A 17,634-nucleotide genomic window follows, 5' to 3' on the forward strand; every position below is an offset into this window, starting at 1 on the left:
GTCTGTCCAACGCTGGTCCGACCAAGCTGATTCCACACTCCAAGACTGCTTCCATCACGTGAACTGGGATATGTTTCGTATTGCGTCAGACAACAACATTGACATATACGCTGATTCGGTGTGCGAGTTCATTAGAACGTGCGTTGAAGATGTCGTTCCCATAGCAACGATTAAAACATTCCCTAACCAGAAACCGTGGATTGATGGCAGCATTCGCATGAAACTGAAAGCGCAAACCACTGCTTTTAATCAGGGCAAGGTGACTGGTAACATGACCGAATACAAACAGTGCAGCTATTCCCTCCGCAAGGCTATCAAACAAGCTAAGCGTCAGTATAGAGACAAAGTAGAATCTCAATTCAACGGCTCAGACGCAAGAGGTATGTGGCAGGGTCTACAGTCAATCACGGACTACAAGAAGAAAACCAGCCCAGTCACGAACCAAGGTTTCTTGCTCCCAGGCAGACTAAATAACTTTTTTGCCTGCTTTGAGGACAATACAGTGCCACTGACACGGCCTGCAACGAAAACATGCGGACTCTCCTTCACTGCAGCCAAGGTGAGTAAAACATTTAAACGTGTTAACCCTCGCAAGGCTGCAGGCCCAGACGGCATCCCCAGCCGCGCCCTCAGAGCATGCGCAGACCAGCTGGCCGGTGTGTTCACGGACATATTCAATCAATCCCTATACCAGTCTGCTTTTCCCACATGCTTCAAGAGGGCCACCATTGTTCCTGTTCCCAAGAAAGCTAAGGTAACTGAGCTAAACGACTACCGCCCCGTAGCACTCACTTCCGTCATCATGAAGTGCTTTGAGAGACTAGTCAATGACCATATCACCTCCACCCTACCTGACACCCTAGACCCACTCCAATTTGCTTACCGCCCAAATAGGTCCACAGTCGATGCAATCTCAACCACACTGCACACTGCCCTAACCCATCTGGACAAGAGGAATACCTATGTGAGAATGCTGTTCATCGACTACAGCTCGGCATTCAACACCATAGTGCCCTCCAAGCTCGTCATCAAGCTCGAGACCCTAGGTCTCGACCCCGCCCTGTGCAACTGGGTACTGGACTTCCTGACGGGCCGCCCCCAGGTGGTGAGGGTAGGCAACAACATCTCCACCTCGCTGGTCCTCAACACTGGGGCCCCACAAGGGTGCGTTCTGAGCCCTCTCCTGTACTCCCTGTTCACCCACGACTGCGTGGCCACGCACGCCTCCAACTCAATCATCAAGTTTGCGGACGACACAACAGTGGTAGGCTTGATTACCAACAACGACGAGACGGCCTACAGGAAGGAGGTGAGGGCCCTCGGAGTGTGGTGTCAGGAAAATAACCTCACACTCAACGTCAACAAAACTAAGGAGATGATTGTGAACTTCAGGAAACAGCAGAGGGAACACCCCCCTATCCACATCGATGGAACAGTAGTGGAGAGGGTAGTAAGTTTTAAGTTCCTCGGCATACACATCACAGACAAACTGAATTGGTCCACTCACACAGACAGCATCGTGAAGAAGGTGCAGCAGCGCCTCTTCAACCTCAGTAGGCTGAAAAAATTCGGCTTGTCACCAAAAGCACTCACAAACTTCTACAGATGCATAATCGAGAGCATCCTGGCGGGCTGTATCACCGCCTGGTACGGCAACTGCTCCGCCCACAACCGTAAGGCTCTCCAGAGGGTAGTGAGGTCTGCACAACGCATCACCGGGGGCAAACTATCTGCCCTCCAGGACACCTACACCACCCGATGTTACAGGAAGGCCATAAAGATCATCAAGGACAACAACCACCCGAGCCACTGCCTGTTCACCCCGCTATCATCCAGAAGGCGAGGTCAGTACAGGTGCATCAAAGCTGGGACCGAGAGACTGAAAAACAGCTTCTATCTCAAGGCCATCAGACCGTTAAACAGCCACCACTAACATTGAGTGGCTGCTGCCAACACACTGACTCAACTCCAGCCACTTTAATAATGGGAATTGATGGGAAATGATGTCAAATATATCACTAGCCACTTTAAACAATGCTACCTAATATAATGTTTACATACCCTACATTATTCATCTCATATGTATACGTATATACTGTACTCTATATCATCTACTGCATCCTTATGTAATACATGTATCACTAGCCACTTTAACTATGCCACTTTGTTTACATACTCATCTCATATGTATATACTGTACTCGATACCATCTACTGTATCTTGCCTAAGCTGCTCTGTACCATCACTCATTCATATATCTTTATGTACATATTCTTTATCCCCTTACACTGTGTATAAGACAGTAGGTTTTTTTTGAATTGTTAGTTAGATTACTTGTTGGATTATTACTGCATTGTCGGAACTAGAAGCACAAGCATTTCGCTACACTCACATTAACATCTGCTAACCATGTGTATGTGACAAATAAAATTTGATTTGATTTGAAGGAGAACGGGAGAAATTAGAACTTTAACGTCCTTGCTATGGGTGTTAATTCCTGCGGACCTGGTGTAAGGTAATTCCCGTCTAGTCCTTTTCTCAAATCGTTCTCGCTTCAGTTCTTCCCGTAGTGGAACTGCTGGAGAACATTGGTCGACGTTTTGATCGTCCTTTAACCCTTTGTTACCCTTGTGCTCTGACACTTTTTGTGGGTTGGGTGCAGGAACATAGCGAACAGGTCGATTGTAGCGGTAGTTATGTTGATGGCGACGTACTTTACAGTTATTTCGACCGTGGAGGTTATTGGAATCATGGTTTCGTGGTAGAAACTGTTGTTGTGCATCATCTCTGAACGCTCCAATACCTGATAATGCACCCTCTAACTGGAGTTAGTGCTCCTGGTCAAACTTCAAAACCGAGTGGTCAGGGCTCTTAGCGTTGTGAACTTTTGATGCCTCAAAAGCTGCGCTTGCAAGCTCTCTGAGTTGAAAGATAGGCAAGCCAACGTGGGCGGCAGGGCCCAAGTAGGTAATTAAGGTAGGATACATGTTCGACAGGAACATTTGTTTAAAAGGTAACAGATCTTCCATGCCTGTTTCAGTGAGTAGGCCATTGTAAGCTGAACGAAGCCTATGATAGTAAGCTTGTGGGTGTTCGTTCCGAGCTTGTTTGACGGTGTTAGCCAGTGAGTTATCGTGTTTGCGAGTCTCGGAACCACTGAATTCTAATTTTAAAGCTGTGGCAAGTTTAGCGTAGTCATTTAGCACGTGTTGCTGTTGTAGACGAATGAACCTTTCCACGTGTCTATTCGACGTTTGCTTCAACAGGTAAACCCTGTCAGAAACCGTAGCATTCGGGTAGCCATCCAACCCGTCCTTTATGTCAGCTAGGAACGCCTCAGCATCGTTTGGCTGACCTGGAACGGGGTCAAAGGTGGGGAAATTCTTGATGAGTTTGTCAATGTAGATCGTGACCATTCTGGACTTCCTCCAGATGGTACCTAAGGGTGGTATTCTGCTGCATTGCAGAGTCCACTTGAGCGCTTAGACTACTGATTTTGGACACATGAGTGTCACACTTGCTCCTTTCCGTCTCAAACTTATCTGTCATGGTTTGCAGATAGAGGTCTTGAGTACGGAGCAAGAGATTCAGTGATGATATTTCCTCTGCTTGCTTAGAAATCAATAATTCCACCTTCATCACCTAAGTTCTCTCATCATTCATTTGGTCAGCGACTTCATTGAGTTCTGCTGACTTGTCATGCAACTTAGTCATTGTGTTCGTTAACTGATCGTCTTTGGTCTGCAGCATTTTGAGTAGAACCGTGTTACTTTGAGTAACGTTCAACAAAACTGCATGTTATCAAGTTGCGCTCCTGTTTGTAGATAACTCTTCAGATTTATCTAGTTTGGCGTGAACGTCATCGTATTTAGTTTTGGCTAAATCGAGTTGTTCCTGTAGCAAATGATTTTCTTCCTGTAGAAGACAATTTTGTTGAAGAGCTTGTGCTTGTTCATCGTCATACGTTTTTGCAATTACATTTAATTGTTCAGTTTTCAGGTTCTCTCCCTCTGTCCCTTTATGTCTCCCATTACCTGCTTGTGCTTCAGCTGTGCACTGCGGTATTGGACAGATGCCAATCTTGGGTGGCAAGACATCAGGGCTAGACTGGAGAGAACCTTTACGAGGCCTGCGTCCGATGGTTGATTTTGGAAAGCGTTGTTGTCTGCTTTTCCTCTAATGGCATAATTAGGTCAGAGATCAATCCATCTGCAGCCTCATAATGTGCAACCCCCTCTGATTGCTTGCACATTATTAGAACATTTTGAAAGAAAAAAAATGTTTTCCTAATTTTCCAAAGTTTGGTTTTGGAATATATTGGGAGCTGCAAAGATGATTTTAATCAGATTTTACTGATTGATCAAATGTAATGAATAATCAAACCTGTATAGGCTATCTGGGAATTAAACTTTAAATTCACCTGGGAAGTTGGTTCATCTAGGTTACTATTGCAAAGTTTAAGGTGTCTCATTTAATTGGAAGAACCTAGAAAGGTATGTCCGACAATTTAAATAAATAAATTGAATGAGACGATAATACCCAAGCAATTGAGATTGCTGGATTATTTTAACGTGATCCACGTTTGGATTTCCAACACTTATTTTAAGAGATGTACTTGCGATTCTTCACTACCAGTGATGCTGAATGCTGAAATCAAACGGAAGTACAAAGGGCGGGTTTCCGTCGCGCAAGGCTGAAGAATTTAAACGGAACACAGGAAGTTGAGATGTGTCTGTTACTTGAACTCTATGAAGCATTTATTTAGGCTGCAATCTGAGGTTCAGTTAACTCTAATGAACTTATCCTGTGCAGCAGAGGTAACTCTGGGTCTTCCTTTCCTGTGGCGATCCTCATTAGAGCCAGTTTCATCATAGCACTTGATAGTTTTTGCGACTGCACTTGAAGAAACTTTCGAAGTTCTTGATATTTTCAGTATTGACTGACCTTCATGTGTTAAAGTAATGATGGACTGTCATTTCTCTTTGCTTATTTGAGGTGTTCTTGCCATAATATGGACTTGGTATTTTACCAAATAGGGCTATCTTCTGTGTATCACCCCTACCTTGTCACAACACAACTGATTGGCTCGAACACATTAGGAAAGAGTAGGAAAGAAATTCCACAAATTAACTTTTAACAAGGCACACCTGTTAATTGAAAAGCATTCCAGGTGACTACCTCATGAAGCTAGTTGAGAGAATGCCAGGAGTGTGCAAAGCTGTCATCAAGGCAAAGAGTGGCTACTTTGAGAATCTCAAATATAAAATATATTTTGTTTTGTTTAACACTTTTTTGGTTACTTCATGATTCCTTGTGTTATTTCTTAGTTTTGATGTCTTTACTATTATTATACAATGTAAAAAATTAAGAAAAACCCTTGAATGAGAAGATATGTCCAAACCTTTGACTGGTTTTGTAAATGCAAGCAGAGATTACTGCATATGCCTTGCTACATTACTTCTGAGTATATGTATTTTGTCTTGCAATTTTTTTTCAAAGGTGGCTCCACATTAACAAGGTCAGAAGGTTTTGTGGTGGAGTCATGGTACCCTAACAAGCATGCCAATCAAACAAGACACAATTGGTTGGTTTCCTCCAGCCAATTCCAAGCCCCGAACTCCAAGGCTGTGTTTCTAGAGGCATCTGAGCAGAGAGAGAGAATGTCTGGCCAGTGTTCGAGTACTGCAGTGTCGGATTCTAATCATTCTAATCCTGATTCAAAAACAAGTATGAAAATCATCTAAAACTTAAGTGGCTCTTGAGGAACAGAATTTGGTCATGCCTGGGGTGAGCTATGATGTAGCTTTCTCCACAAAGGGATTCAGAAGTTTTGGAGAGTATGTGGACCCTGATAATTATGCTGCTGTGTAACTGTTAGTTGAGGCATAGTGCTTGCAACACCAGCGTTAATGGTTTGGTGTTTGCATGGGTGACATACTGGACATAAATCTGTTAAATAAATTTAAGTTGCAATGGATAAAAGTGTTATGCTAAATTACAATATAACATACTTCTTCTGTGCAGGCACAGTTCTGGTGGAGAATATGCAGATCAACGGGAGAGCAGAGGACCCAGACAGGACCATCTCTCTGATCCTGCTTGACAACTATGCCTACTGGGTCATCCTGGATCCCCTCAGACAGAGACTGTTCCTCAACAGCACCGGACGTGTGCTGGACAGAGATGTGAGTATGGACCTGGGTTTGGATACTGTTGTTAGTAGATGAAAAGGCTTTTACATTTAAAAAAAATTGCAAGCACAGGCACACTTGCCTACACACACACACACACACACACACATACACAGTTCCACTGATACTTAAATTGTATGCAAATACATTGTAAGCTCTCCAAACGCATTGATATTCCAAAACCACACAATTATTTTATTATATATATATTTTTTTTAAATCATGGGGTGGGGGGTAGAATTGATATTGCAGATAGATTGTGGCTTCCATCAATGTAATTGCCTGGATCATTTCCAATCCCCCATATACATATATTTTTGAATATGGTTTCCTTATTATTTTCCCCTAACCCTACCACCCCTGCCCTAATTGGAGTGAACTAATGGACAACACCACTTAGTCGTATTGATTTGAGAAAATAAGACAGGCCTGCTGCATGCTGGAAATGTTCATCAATGTTTAACTGTTTTTCACAACGAGAACAGTTTGGCCACTGTAAATACTGATATCAAAACAAGTCCAAGAAAGCTTGAAGTGCTATACAGATCCCACTGTTTTGAGGCTCCTGGTTTGATTGCACTGCAATTTCCTCATTGTAAGGAAAAATCAGTTCTGTTGGATTGATTTGTAACCTCTGCCTCCTTGTCTTGGAGCCCATCCACCACTTCCCTGTTCAGAGTCTGTAAAATCCTAGAACACTGTGAGGTAGAAAAGCATTCTTTATGTGGCTGTGTTGGAAACATTTGGAACTAATCATCTACTGAGTGTGTTCGAGCAGTGTGACAATGTATTTTTACAAAGATGATTGCATAATCATTGGTTTATTGAATTGGTTGAATTCTTGTATCTCTTTCTCTTGCTCTCTCTTCTCACTCTCACTCTCTAACTCTCTTTCTCACCCTCAGCCCCCTTCCTCTATCACTACAATCGTGGTGAAGGTCCAGTGCACCAGTGAGCTGGTTGGGACAGTGATTCTTCACGAGGTCCGGATTGTAGTCAGGGACAAAAATGACAACACACCTCGCTTTCAGCAGCCACGCTACTATGTGGCCGTCAACGAGGTGAGCGAGAGGGAGAGAGAGTTACTACAACAATTGTTGCTTTTTGCTTTAGTGAACATATCTTTCTCCCCCGGGTAAGTAATTCAGCCTGGCATGACCCTTCCCACAGAGGTCAGCAAAGCCCAGAGGCCTTACAGACAGTGACTCCTATACAGATTACTGTTGAAGCAATCATGTAGTACATTAATGCTTCATTCTTTCAATTACAAAGAAAGGTCAAGGTTTGGTCATCATTGAAATTAAGGACCTACCTAGTTAAAGAGTCAAAGCTTTGTTGATGTAGGCACAGTGGAATAGAGTGTAGACTAGGCTACTCTGCAGTAACAGGAGTATTCTGCACTCGGTTCCCCATCTTATTTTTCTCAGTTTTTTTTTCTCTGTTACGCCTTCTGCATGGAGACAGAGTAAAACATGACAACAGCTATTCTACGCATATTAGGCAGCAGCTTCCGAGGATAACATAACAATAGCAGGTCCTTAGATCTCCTGGATATCTGTTCTTCCTCTATTGCATGAAATTGCTCTGACGCATGGACGGTATCACGCTAGTTATGCATTCCCAGTGAATCATGGGGTTCCTGTCTGTGTTCTCTGCGTGATATAGATGTCACCATACTCCCTATCTAACCCAGAGAGCTCAACGATGCTAGTGTGTGCATGTTTTATTTACAACAAAGTGATAGCTGCATGAGTCAGTATTCTCCCTACCAGTCCATACAGACAGCACAGTGGAATATCACATTTTATCCAACGGGTGGGTCTAATGCTGAATGGCTAAAACCGCAGTTCCAGCCGGTGTCTATTCCACAAGTTACCACCGGCTAAATCTACAACGTTAAAATGCCTATTTACTCTGTTCCATCTGACTGCGTAATCAACTATCTCATCAACCCAGCCAGGCAATTTATAATCTTGATCTCCACTATAAAAAGCATAGATGTTATCTCACATTTCTTTTAGACTAACATTTAGTTTTCAACAGCAGAAATTTGTAGAAACCTTGCTGTCTGTCTCTCCAACTTTTGCAACATTGTTTCAGTATTCAAATTTGATCTCCAACTGTCGCAAAGTAATGAACGTGTTGGGGATCAGGATGAGACAGACAGGCAGCTTTTCTCAGCCAGTTGAAATCAAGAATCAGCAAAATGTTTAATGGATTTATACAAATAAATGTCAATAGAAAACAGATAAAATGCAGCTAGTTTGCAGTCTCTCCAGCTTCAGTTTGAAGTGATTATGTTAGTTGTGTTGTTGGCGAGCTCCTGTGAACAACCGTGTTCTGACGAGAGAGCACATTTTCTATGCCAGGTGAAATCGCACATCATTAACTCATTAGTTCACAGCTTAAACAAATGCAAATGTAACTACATTTGCACTGTTTGACGTGACTGTAAGTTAGACGTAGTTGGCTAGCTGGCAAGCAAGGGATAAGAACATTGCTAGTCAGTATGGCAATGGAACATTTAGAACGGACGACTGGGTCGCGTCCATAGATACAGAACAAAAAGACTGAACAACTGGGTCGTGTCTCTGGCAACCGAACCAATAGAATAAACAACCAGCCAGCTTTGGTAGCAACCCTAGATTTGTGTCGGGACTATATATCGTGGAAGGATGAAATAGTATGAATAAATTCCAGTTGTTTAAAAGTTACAATTCCCCCGAAGATGGTGTTTGGAGGATATGTTGGTACAGTTAACAACACCCATATTATGTCATGTTTCATGTTTTGTGTGGACCCCAGGAAGAGTAGTTGCTGCTTTTGCAACAGCTAATGGGGATCCTAATAAAATACCAAATACCAAAATACCTGTGCCAATATATCCTCCAACACCGGATTCTCTTAAATATTTTGCATTAGGCATCAATGTGTTTAGAATGATATAATATGTTTCATCAAAAACAGCCAGTGATATCTACACCTACAGCAAATTGACTTTTGGCTGCAATTTGCTGTATAACTTTTTTTTTTTTTTACCACAAACTGTTATCTACCTACAGTATGCTTGAATGAAACTTACATTTTGACCAAAACGTCTGCAGAAATGAACAAACAAGCTAATTATGTGGATACAGAATGTACATACACATTTGATGATTGATTTTAATCTCCTACATTTGCTGATATAGCTCTCTGAAATTACCATGGTTCTCATCCATCATCTCTCGCAGCTGTCAGAGGAAATACATTTAATTTACTGTTGAGTGTCACTGTCAAATACACTAGTTATTTCTCTGATTCTCTTTTCCAAAATGTCATCACATTAATGACACTGGACACGTCTTATTATTTCAGCAAGCTTTTGATATGTACAGATATCAGATCTTAATTTGAGCCAGTTTGCTACAGCTGGAAAATAATCCTGCAGCAACAGGAAATATGAACTCTTATGTGGATTAAAATAATGGACATTTTTGTAGAGGTTGATACATTTTTTGTTTGGGCAAATCAAGTCTGAAATGTCAAAGTGGAAATTACAAACTTTAGAAGGCTTTTTAAACCTCAAATACACTTAAAATGTGCAAAATAAAAGTGAACAAATTAAGATCCTACAAAAGACGCCTGTATCGAGAGCCTCCGAGTCAGACAACCATGACTTTTGTCTCCTTTGTTGACACTTCCTATGTTCTTCACTCTAAGTTCCTGTCAGTGTGTATTATCCCAGGAAACATTACTCCCTGAAAAGTGTTCTGAATCAGACTCCACTGCTGTCAAACCTCTCCTGAACTGAGCTCAACTCCCCTCGGGTCCCCAGGTGCTCTAGAACACAGCTCTCTGGAGTCCCCTCTCTCTGCAGCATCTCTCTGAGAGGTTGTTATGGCTGTCAGTGGGGTGCTGAGGCCCCAGAGAAATACTCATCCACAGCTGCCGACGAAAACATTTTCAGTTCAAATCAGTGCATTCATTCACTCTTCCTAACAACAAAGGTCTCCACTTCTTGCACTTCTGTCAGTATTTGGCCACCTTCCATAGAAGACACTGTGTTCCTGCGATCTTGGGAGGGGTCAGTAATATCAGTGAAATGTAAAATATAGAGTTGTTACAATGTCCAGACAGAGGGACATGCCTGTTGATAGTATTCTGTGTCTATCTCTGCCTCCAGCTCACTCCTGCCGGGACCACCATATTCACAGGCTTCAGTGGAGACAATGGGGCCACAGACATCGATGACGGGCCCAACGGACAGATAGAATATGGCATCCAGTACAACCCCAATGACCCAGTACGTGGATGTAATGATTACTGACTGCAGATTTTGACTTACTGAAGCTATACGACAATGGGACAGCGGAACAATGTCTGTTGACAGTGAAACCTATGACTGAACACTGTCTGTCTGTTTCTCTCTCTTTCTCTCGCCCTCTCTGTCTCTTTTTTCTTTCTCAGGTGTCTAATACAACTGTGGTTGTAGGGAATACTCTCTCTGGAAACATTGTTCTGGCTGAGAGACTAAACTACGAAGAGAAAACACGCTACCTGGTCATTGTTAAAGCCAATGTGAGACACTTTGTTTGTTTGTTTGTTTGTGTGCTCCAGAAGTGTGTGCATACGCATGTGTGTTTGTGCATATGAAATATTAATGAACAATATGTTTTACTTGGTGTCATGGTAGTGAATTTACAGTGAGAGTTTTTGAATGTTTAGGACTTGAGGGTCCATGGATCTGTTTGTTTTCTACTCTGGCTAAGAGAATGGATTGGCGTTTTGTAAGGTTCTGGACTGAATGGTTGGTTTAGGGACTTGTTTTGTTTAAAGTGTTAAGTGCTGATGTTTAGAATATAGGGTAAATTGCTGATTGTTACTTTGTTTGGTTTATGCTTCATTAAGTGTGCCATTGCCAGATAAACCAAAACCTCACTGCAATGAACAAAAATATAAAGGCAACATGCAACAATTTCTAAGATTTTATTGAGTTACGGTTCATACAGTGGCTTGCGAAAGTACCCCCCGCTGGCATTTTTCCTATTTTGTTGCCTTACAACCTGGAATTAAAATTGATTTTTGGGGGGTTTGTATCATTTGATTTACACAAAATTTACACAACATTTGAAGATGCAAAATATTTTTTATTGTGAAACAAACAAGAAATAAGACAAAAAACAAACCTGAAAACTTCAGCGTGCATAACTATTCACCACCCCCCTTTGTAGAGCCACCTTTTGCAGAAATTACAGCGGCAAGTCTCTTGGTGTATGTCTCTATGAGCTTGGCACATATAGCCACTGTGATTTTTGCCCATTCGGCAAAACTGCTACAGCTCCTTCAAGTTGGATGGGTTCCGCTGGTGTTCAGCAATCTTTACGTCATTCCACAGATTCTCAATTGGATTGAGGTCTGGGCTTTGACTAGGCCATTCCAAGACATTTAAATGTTTCCCCTTAAAACACTCGAGTGTTGCTTTAGCAGTATGCTTAGGGTCATTTTCCTGCTGGAAGGTGAACCTCCGTCCCATTTTGGAATCTCTGGAAGACTGAAACAGGTTTCCCTCAAGAATTTCCCTGTATCTAGCGGCATCCACCATTCTTTCAATTCTGACCAGTTTCCCAGTCCCTGACAATGAAAAACATCCCCACACATGATGCTGCCAATACCATGCTTCACTGTGGGGATGGTGTTCTCGGGTGATGAGAGGTGTTTGGTTTGTGCCAGACACAGCGTTTTCCTTGATGGCTAAAAAGGCTACGGTATAGTCTCATCTGACCAGAGTACCTTCTTCCATATGGTTTGGCAAACAATACAGCAATGGATTTTTCTGGCCACTCTTCCATAAAGCCCAGCTCTGTGGAGTGTACGGCTTAAAGTGGTCCTATGGACAGATACTCCAATCTCCACTGTGGAGTTTAGCAACTCCTTCAGGGTTATCTTTGGTCTCTTTTTTGCCTCTCTGATTAATGTCCTCCTTGCCTGATCCGTGAGTTTTGGTGTGCGGCCCTCTCTTGGCAGGTTTCTTGTGTTGCCGTCTTTTATAATGGATTTAATGGTGCTCCATGGGATGTTCAACGTTTCTGATATTTTTTTATAACCCAACCCTGTTCTGTACTTCTCCACAACTTTGTCCCTGACCTGTTTGGAGAGCTCCTTGGTCTTCATGGTGCCACTTGCTTGGTGGTGCCCCTTGTTTTGGGGTGTTGCAGACTCTGGGGCCTTTCAGAACAGGTGTATATATACTGAGATCATGTGACACTTAGATTGCCCGCAGGTGGACTTTGTTTAACTACTTATGTGACTTCTGAAGGTAACTGGTTGCACCATATCCTATTTAGAAGCTTAAAATATAGGTTGTAATGAACAGAATAGGTAAAACGCCAAAGAGGATGAATACTTTTGCAAGGCACTGTATAAGGAAATCAGTCGATTGAAATCAATTAATTAGGCCCTACTCTATGGATTTCACATGACTGGGAATACAGATATCCATCTGTTAGTCACAGATATCTTCAAGAAAAAGTAGGGGTGTGGAAAACCAGTCAGTATCTGATGTGACCACCATTTGCCTTATGCAGTGCAACACATCTCCTTCGCATAGAGTTGATCAGCCTGTTGATTGTGGCCTGTGGAATGTTATTCCACTCCTCTTCAATGGCTTCAGTGGCATTGTGTTGTGTGACGAAACTGCACATTTTAGAGAGGCCTTTTATTGTCCCCAACACAAGGTGCACTTGTGTAATGATCATGTTATTTAATCAGCTTCTTGATATGCCACACTTGTCAGGTAGATGGATTATCTTGGCAAATGAGAAATGCTCACTAACAGGGATGTGAACAAATTTCTGCAGAAAATTTGAGATAGATAATATTTTTGTAAGTATTTCTGGGATCTTTTGTTTCAGCTCATGAAACATGGGATCAACACTTGTTGTATTTAAATGTTTTGTTCTGTGTAGTTACTATTTGTTGTTACTGAAATTAAAATGTACATAATTGGAAGGAAAGATAGCAGCTGTTGCAGATTACACATTTGCAATTAAAGTGCAAAGCTTTTTACAAAGCCTCTATACGCTTTGATTGTTCGAACTGTTTTTAATTCTTCGCTTGACTGACATGGTGTTCTAATCCTAGAATAAAAGCAGCACAATGATCATTGATTTGTTATGGTTATGTAGAAATTTCTGTTCTGGATTATGAAAGGATGGAGACAGCTCCTCATCAAGGGACCATTGTTTATTCCTTAACAAGAAACAAATCCACAAACAATCAACTTTCAAATAGCCTACAAGTTACATAGCCCATAATTACTTTTAGTCCAGAACGACCTAACTGAAAGGTCCGTCCCTTTTTCCTGTTTCCATTACTATTTATTTCCAAATTTGCATAACGACTCCAGGCTCTCTTTGGAGCTCCGTCAAATAACTGTTCGTAGGCTAACAGCCTAACATATCAGGACTTATTTAATTAGAACTTTAATAAGAGGAAGGGCAGTGGCTCCCAGACTCCCAGCAGGCCACATTAGATATTGGAAATCAAGTGGCTCTAATGAGACTAGTTTAAATGCTTAAGTTTTTAATAAATGCATTTTTATAAAAGATGTAGTGTGGCCTTGCTTATTACTTCTGGTCATTAGCCGTGAAGAGTCCCTGACAAGGATTATGAATCAGGCACTGTAATGCTACAGAATTATATTTTAAGTAGAGCGATGGTACATGAATATATATTTCTCAACCCATTATGCTCACTAAGATTACAAAGTTGATCATGGAATTGAAAAGAGAAATTGGTCTCCTTTGATTGATTTTGATGATATTTCAATGTGTTATTCATTAATAGCTTTGGTAAGTAACCATGTTGACTTGCATCCTACAGGACCGTGCCCCGTACGATGCCAATAGGCGGACCGCTACGACCACATTGACAATAGATGTTCTGGATGGAGATGACCTGGGCCCCATGTTCCTGCCCTGTGTCCTGGTCAACAACACCCACGACTGCAACCCAGTCACCTACCGAGTCACCATACCAGAATTCACCAAACCGGTACAAAACACACTGTGTGTGTATGTTTTTGGTTTTGCTATCCTGGGTACCAGAAGTCCTCACAAGGATAGTAAAACAAGAAGTCCTCACAACAATAGTAAAACAAGGACATTTGACCAATTCCCACAAGGTAAAAGGCTATTTTATGCTCAGGGGTAATGTTTAGGGTTAGGTTAGTTGGGGTATGGGAGGAGGATTAGGCTTTGTGCGTGTGTAAGCGAACAGGTAGTGAGTGAGTGAGTGAGTGTCAGGCAGGTGATGATCTGACAAGTGTGTATATCATAAGTCACAGCGCTATACTGGCACAGACCAGCACCACACTGGCAGAACAGCATGGCAGGAGAGTGTGGAAGTAAATGCCACATCTGCAGTGTTTGAAGTGTGAGCGTGTTCCTCACGCACACTAATCCTTGCTGTTTTGTCTCAGCATGGTCATTTAAAAGAATTTTCTGGTTTCAGTTAGCTTCAGACTAAAAACACCAGCTAAATTCCGATCAAAAAGCGGTAGAGATTGATATAGCTTTGGTAGGAAATGTAGAGCAGAAAGAGATGGAGAGAGGGGTGGGGGGAGTCAGACTGAGGGAAAGAAAGGGGGGGTGCTGTGGACCTGACATCTCTCACAGGATGTCAGAAATAAGAGGGAGAGAGAGAAGAGGAAGAGGCCTTTATGAGTGCTGGGAGGTAGTGACCAACTACAGTGTCAAACTGAGATTGGAGTTGCAGAACGTGACAGTCCCATGTGTTTTTTGACAATGGATCTCTGTGTCTTCTCTGCTCACCCTGTGTCACTGGATCCCTGAGGGAGTTAGAGAGAAATACTTAAAAATATGGTGATAGTGACTGAGAAAGGGAGAAGGAGAGGAGATGGACAGTGACCTAAATAGTTAGAGACATGGATAAAGAGAGAGAAATAGAGAGTCATTGTGAATCCAGTTGTTGGCTGAGAGGAGTCAGGGTGATTTATAATTAATGATAAAAGGTTTGCAGACTGCTAAGTATGCAGGGCCGGGGAGATGTGTGGATTTCTACAGTACAGTACCCAAAGCTCAGCATTCTCATCAGTGGAAGAAATGTTGGAAGCTAGAGAGCAGGATGGAAAAGTCTATCTCTTTCTCTCTCTGTCACTTTCTCTATCTCTTGTTCTCTATCTTGCTTTCTCTCTCTCTCGCTCTATTGCTCTCGCTTACTCTCTCTTTCTGTCTCTCTTTCTCTCTCTCTCTCGCTCTGTCTAATTGTATCCCCTAAAAGCTTCACTTCAAGTACTGTCTTTTCAAGGTAACAAATTTAGCCAACATCTGAATGTTTCATATTTCCCCAGGCATATAACAATGCATAGTCTTAACATGCTGGTGGCTAAACCTCCTAGGCATATAGTGCATAGTCTTAACATGCTGTTGGCTAAACCTCCTAGGAATATAGTGCATAGTCTTATCATGCTGGTGGCTAAACCTCCTAGGCATAGAGTGCTAAACCCCCTATGGGCTCCAAATCATAGGTCTATGACCGGTCGTACACACAGTAGGCCTACTGAATAAATCCAGGCTTTCTAAGTTTCCCATAATTTATATTCCACCTTCAACCCATCTCCCCAACATGACAGAATGAGTGGTGTCAGGTGTAGGAACTTGCCTACCTTGTTTTGTGCCGGCTCCTGTTCCACTGATTCAGACTCTTTAGTTTTGACTACAAATCTTGGTGAATCCAGCCAATAACAGCAATAGTTAGGTTCTAAATTCCGGCTCAGTAATCCAGATGGATACCCAAAGAAAGCTCTAGCTAGATGTATTCACCACACTAGGTTATGCAGCAGATACAGAGTCACAACATATATTTATAACCTCCAGCTAGGCCTCCCTTCCCAAACAGACCCCCCTTCTGTGTCTAGGATGAACAATCAATCTCTGTGGCTGGGCAGATGGTGTTATCATCCCAGCTTGAGTCCGGTACTCCTTCACGCCTCTCAAAGGTCTTCTTATCAGTCAAGTTAGGGAGTATTATTCCACACATTATTCCACATTCCACATTATTCCAGTCCACTACAGTCCACAACCTAATTATCCTTCTCATAAACAAAGAACACTTATTTCTATTTTTAAGAATAAGCCATGTATTCATACTAAGATAATATATTGATATAAAACATTAATAGTATATAATGATACTGTATATTAAGAGGATATGTATCCTCCAGAGCTATCTATCTATTCTGGGCAGTTGAACCAGTGCGCAGACTCTGAGTACAACGCTTGTCAATGGTTTTGTCACGCCCTGGTCAAAGTATTTTGTGTTTATCTTTATGTATTTGGTCAGGCCAGGGTGTGGCATGGGGTTTTTGTAATTGTGGTGTGTTTGTCTTGGGGTTTTGGTGGTGGTATTGGGATTGTAGCTTAGTGGGTTGTCTAGCAAGGTCTATGGCTGTCTGGAGTGGTTCTCAATCAGAGGCAGGTGCTTATCGTTGTCTCTGATTGGGAACCATATTTAGGCAGCCATATTCTTTGAGTTTGTCGTGGGTGATTGTCCTTAGTGTCCTATGTGTACTCGTTGTTAGTTTGCACCAGATAGGCTGTTTCGGTTTCGTTTATTGTTTTTTGTAAGTTCGTGTTTTTTTTTTGTTATATTAAACATGGATCGCAATCGACACGCTGCAGTTTGGTCCGACTCTCTTTCATCACCACTAGAAAACCGTTACAGAATCACCCACCACCAACGGACCAAGCGGCGTGTCAACAGGCAGGAGCAGCCGAAAAAGGAGATGCTCACCAAGGATTTCTGGTCATGGGAGGAGATCTTCGACGGGAGAGGACCCTGGGCTAAACCAGGGGAGTGTAGCCGCCCAAAGGAGCAACAGGAGAAGAGGCAACAGAGGCAGCAGCAGCAGGAGCAGCAGCAGCTACAGTGGGAGAGGTTGCACCACCTGGAGTTATGGACATGGGAGGAGGAATTGGACGGTAAAGGACCCTGGAATGAGCCTGGAGATTATTGTCGCCCCAAAGCCGAGCTGGAGGCAGCAAAAGCAGAGAGGCGGCATTATGAGGAGCTAGCACGGCAGAGCGGATGGAAGCCCGAGAGTCAGCCCCAAAAATTTCTTGGGGGCTTACAGGGAGTATGGCTATGCCAGGTAGGAGACCTGCGCAAACTCCCTGTGCTTACCGGGGGCTGGAGAGACCGGGCAGGCACCGTGTTATGCTGTGGAGCGCACGGTGTCTCCAGTGCGGGTGCACAGCCCGGTTCGGTATATTCCAGCTCCTCGTATCGGCCGGGCTAGAGTGGGCATCGAGCCAGGTAAGGTTGGGCAGGCTCGGTGCTCAAGAGCTCCAGTGCGCCTGCACGGTCCGGTCTATCCAGTACCACCTCCACACCCCAGCCCTCCGGTAGCAGCTCCCCGCACCAGGCTTCCTGTGCGTGTCCT

At 42.9% G+C, this 17,634-nt stretch overlaps 1 protein-coding gene across 5 annotated transcripts in view; it reads left to right on the plus strand.

The window, feature by feature from the left end:
- LOC112253027 (protocadherin-15) overlaps window positions 1–17,634 on the plus strand; it is a 285,586-nt gene that overhangs the window by 93,705 nt on the left and 174,247 nt on the right. For all 5 annotated transcript variants that reach the window (XM_042323590.1, XM_042323591.1, XM_024424885.2 and 2 more), the window contains 5 exons: window positions 6,025–6,185; window positions 7,097–7,252; window positions 10,357–10,476; window positions 10,641–10,751; window positions 14,055–14,225. In XM_042323590.1, coding sequence (XP_042179524.1) covers window positions 6,025–6,185; window positions 7,097–7,252; window positions 10,357–10,476; window positions 10,641–10,751; window positions 14,055–14,225 — 719 coding nt within the window. The remainder of the gene's footprint in view (window positions 1–6,024; window positions 6,186–7,096; window positions 7,253–10,356; window positions 10,477–10,640; window positions 10,752–14,054; window positions 14,226–17,634) is intronic.

This window comes from Oncorhynchus tshawytscha, linkage group LG06 (genome assembly GCF_018296145.1).
Source record: "Oncorhynchus tshawytscha isolate Ot180627B linkage group LG06, Otsh_v2.0, whole genome shotgun sequence".
NCBI lineage: Eukaryota > Metazoa > Chordata > Actinopteri > Salmoniformes > Salmonidae > Oncorhynchus > Oncorhynchus tshawytscha.